The sequence below is a fragment of the Primulina huaijiensis genome, chromosome 16 (assembly GCF_012295235.1).
Source record: "Primulina huaijiensis isolate GDHJ02 chromosome 16, ASM1229523v2, whole genome shotgun sequence".
NCBI lineage: Eukaryota > Viridiplantae > Streptophyta > Magnoliopsida > Lamiales > Gesneriaceae > Primulina > Primulina huaijiensis.
The window spans coordinates 15479445-15483635 of NC_133321.1; the positions used below are offsets into that span (position 1 = coordinate 15479445).

The 4191-nt window shown below is 35.8% G+C and overlaps 1 protein-coding gene across 1 annotated transcript; it reads left to right on the forward strand.

Annotated features, from left to right (window-relative positions):
* Positions 1-3676, forward strand: LOC140961776 (uncharacterized). Its single transcript, XM_073420469.1, has 4 exons — positions 1-475; positions 842-1037; positions 2027-2158; positions 3130-3676. The coding sequence occupies exons 1-4, from the start codon at positions 171-173 to the stop codon at positions 3250-3252; spliced, it is 756 nt and encodes a 251-aa protein (XP_073276570.1). The 5' UTR covers positions 1-170; the 3' UTR covers positions 3253-3676.
* Positions 3677-4191: the final 515 nt, after the last annotated feature.

The window sequence follows — 4191 nt, forward strand, 5'->3', positions numbered from 1 at the left end:
CAACCTTTTATCGTCCGAAAATCGTGGATTCCCCTGAATTCAATTCGATTCCATTCGCCTGCGTAATCTTCGATCTTCCCTCCTCACATTTCTCCAAAATTCACACCCGGGTTCGAACTAAGAATTAATTAGGGTTCCCAATACGAAGAGATCTATTCGTTTTACCAGCAATGCCTCAATTTAATCGCGTATCGAAGATGGCGCGTTTGTTTTCGCACCGGAATTTGTTCCGGCAGAAGAAAGTTAATTGTGCCAGTTATGATCAGATTCGATGTTTGACTAGCATTGCTGTTACCGATGCATTTTCTTCGCCGGATAAAATTGTTGGCTATGGTTACAGGAATTATAATCTCCGGGATCATGGAAAAAATTCTAGTGCTAGTATAGTGGTTCAAAAAAGGCGGTTCTTGGGATGTGGTGATGGCGAGGTTGGGAATATGCTATCCAAAGTACATGAAGAAAGACGTGTTCTAGGGTAAGTTCCGTCCCAATTTGTAATGATTATTTATTGTTTTATCGCATTAGATTTTATTTGTTTGCTGTTTTAAGCAATTAATGAATATTCATTCCATGGTTTGAAGATACAGTTTCAAATTTGGAATGATATCTTTAACTGCAACATTTGAAGTTCTGTGTTTGAATTCAGTAATTTTTTAATTGTATTCTATGATCATCAGGTGCATTGACAAACAGTTTTATGGAGACCTATGAATTTTGAAATGCTTCAGAGGATTTCATATCCAATAAATTTCACCTTTTAATTTCAAGTTTGTGAATGTCATACACAATCAGATAGTTGTAATCGCTGGCTGTTTGAGCTGATTTGTCTTTCGATATTTAGATATTCACCTGAACAATTGTTCAATGTGGTTGCTGCTGTTGACATGTATGAAGATTTTCTTCCGTGGTGTCAGCGGTCACAGATATCTCGCCGTAATCCTGATGGATCATTTGATGCTGAGCTAGAAATCGGGTTCAAAATTCTTGTTGAAAGTTATATATCACATGTCGAGCTGAAAAAACCGAAATTTATTAAGGTGAAAATCAGTTATTGTTTGACTTATATTTCATTACTTTATCTTTTCCTTATGGAGTATATTTACGTTATTGATAATTATTGTTAATGGTTTAGTAAATTTCATGGTCATTGTCCTCGTTGGGAATGAAGTTACTGGTTACAAATGCCTAAGACTGAGCATTTTATTTAATGAAAATACCCTTACAATTGAGTCCTGACTATCAGATTGGAAATATCATATATGCTAGATCTGGTGGTAATAGTGCACGAACTGGCTGGCCGTTCGCTCTTGGTCTTAGGCATAAAGACAATGACAAGTGTTTCACTTGTATTCCTTATTTTCTCAATCTTTTTCTCGTGGAGAATGTTTCTGATATTGGTATTTACTGCTAATGTTTTTGTAATTTTCATGATCATTCGCCTCATTGTATTGACGTAACTGGTTGCATACAACCACGTTTGAGCATTCTTTTTTTCTTAAAAGATCTTTACAATTGAGTCCTGAGTGCCAGGTTGGAAATAATATATAGCTATACTGGCTGGTAATAGTGCATGAACCAGCTGACCATGAGCTCTTCATGTTAAGCTTAAAGACAATAATGACCAGGCTAATAGTATTGGGTTTTTCAGCATATAAGCTTCAAAAATATTTTTTCGTTATCAAAGAATTTTGTAGGCATTAGCATCTTTCATTTGCTTTACATGTTTACTGTCACCAATATGAATAACAATTAGTTTACAAAGTGAATAGCTTGGGAGAATGTTACGGCTCTCCTCGGTGTGGGTTGTCAGGAGAAATTTATGTCGTAGAATATTCCAACACAGATTTGATTCTTCTGGGGCTTGAAAGTTGAGAATTTAGGCTTATTGAGAAATCATAGCAGTAAGTTTAAGTGCCTGAGATTGAGATGATCCATCATACATGATGCATCGCAGGGTGTTTATGTCAACATTCTTGATGCTGCGTAGTAGTTAACCCTGCTGTGTTATGTGCCTTGTTTTTTTCAGACAACCTCATCCCAGAGTAGTCTTTTTGATCATTTGATAAATATCTGGGAGTTCAATCCGGGAACGGTACCGGGAAGCTGTGACCTTCACTTTTTGGTGGACTTTAAGTTTCAGTCGCCGTTTTACCGTCAGGTGAGTTTTGAACAACTTCATGTTTGATCATTAATTTATTGTATTCTTCCAAGCCTATTGTTACATGAATTTAGGCATACTTTTGCTTTCAATGATATGTAAATTTTTCTATGTAGTGGCATCCCTATTTTTTTATGCTTGATATCTGGGTGGCAACACAGAAATTTAACCTGCATTTACTGTATATAAAAATGTATCTGTATATCGAAGAAAAACTTGCACCATGCTATGATAACATTATTTTCAGCGGGATAGCATAGAAACATTCATGTATTTTGACGTACGAGGAATGGTTTAAGTCATAAAATCACGTGTAACTGGTTGCACGGACAAATTCAACTCAAATGTAATCCACTCAGACACTTTTACCTTTATGGGATTTGAATTGACCTTAAGATTTATTCGGTTTAACATAATAAATTTATTGCTTCTTTGTATGTCATTAACTTTATGTCATGTGTGATCATTTCCATCAGCCGTAGTTAAAGCAGATTGCGAGTTCTTCTTTGGCATATGTTACAAACTTACAAGTACTGTACTAGTCATGAATGTGTGAAATCTTCATGAAACTTTGGCGGGGACAACTTTGTCCTTGCTTTTCTGTAAAAAATTGTTTGAACGTATGATCGGATAGATGATAAAAATTCCAATGCCCTCGAGGTAAGTGGGGCAGCCAAATATACAGACATCATATATACTGAGCCACTGACATAACTTTATCATCATAGAATGACTGTGAAGGAAGGCATGCTAACAAGAAGAAAACCAAAGTGAAAATTTTTTCTTGATCAATTGATGTAAAATGTCTCTCTCTCTCTCTCTCGATTTTGTTTGTTTCATGTTTCTGGTATATTTGCAGTTTATTTGTTCGTAGTAAACAAATGCATCTCTGATACCTATTCTTTTAATGAACTCAATTTTCTTTAATATTGGCCATTCACTCAATTTTCTTTAATATTGGCCATTTACAGATGGCAAATATGTTCTTCAAGGAGGTGGTGTCTCGATTAGTTAATTCATTCCATGATAGATGCCAGCTGATATACGGACCTGGGGTGCCCGTGGTTGAAAATACCTGTGTGGGGAGAGCATGAAGGTTTGGATTTGTGTGGTAATGATGCTGTCCAATTACACAGGAATTCAAAACATTCTGAAAATTTTAGCAAGGTGACCTCAACATCAACAGTGTAATTGGACAACGTCATTAGAAAATTTTCGGGAGGTGACAACAGAGTAACGCTCGCCTTTTTCCCCGGGGTGTTTTTCGTGCACCCATTTCCTGTTTCCTGTGGTTTGTGGCTCCTAAGATTTGAATACACAAAATAAGTAATACACGCGTAAAGCTAGATTTATTTTGTTCCTCCCTTTTGAAGAGAATGTAACTTTCTTCCTGTCTGAATCCCATCTCTTCAAGAACACTTGCAGTTCTTTTAGGTTACGAAAACAGCTGTAAAACTATTGTGTTCACCACTTGAGTAGCACAACGACCCATTTGCTGGGAAAGTTACCTCTTCCTTTGTTTTTACGTATTCATGTCTTGTGCCGCATTATATTATATTTTCTAATTCACATTCTACTATGGTTTTGTAGTATGTCTTCGAGCGCGAACTTCGGTTAAACTCGATGAAGTTCCTCATACTTGTGTCGACACTGTGCTTAGCTAATTTCGGTCAAGTATGAGTCAAGCGGGGCTTGATCAATTATAAAGTATGGCTTAAATTTTTTCAATTGAATTATTAGTACTCTTATAATTAGTGAGCAAACTGTTAACCATCCTCCTAAGCTCTCAAGTTTTGACAATCTCTACGTTTTAGTGCCAAAAAATCAAGAGAGCTGTAAATAAATTGTAGTCCCTTTTGCTTCCCAAAACACATCCAAAGATCCAATCTTGACACTATCTTTTTATTTTATTTTAATTTTTTTTACAAGCTTTTACATTATGTTCAGACATTTAATTGTGTTAAGATCAGGTGTTTTTCATTAGGTCAAAAGTTATATAGTTGTTAGTTAAGGTGCAAAAATATCTTCAATCG

What these genes read in the sequence shown, in the direction of transcription:
- LOC140961776 (XM_073420469.1), top strand. Translation starts at nt 171, where the DNA reads ATGCCTCAATTTAATCGCGTATCGAAGATGGCGCGTTTGTTTTCGCAC. An exon ending in GAAGAAAGACGTGTTCTAGG is followed by an intron (nt 476 to 841) that starts GTAAGTTCCGTC and finishes TTCGATATTTAG; the next exon opens with ATATTCACCTGAACAATTGT. An exon ending in AAAAACCGAAATTTATTAAG is followed by an intron (nt 1,038 to 2,026) that starts GTGAAAATCAGT and finishes TGTTTTTTTCAG; the next exon opens with ACAACCTCATCCCAGAGTAG.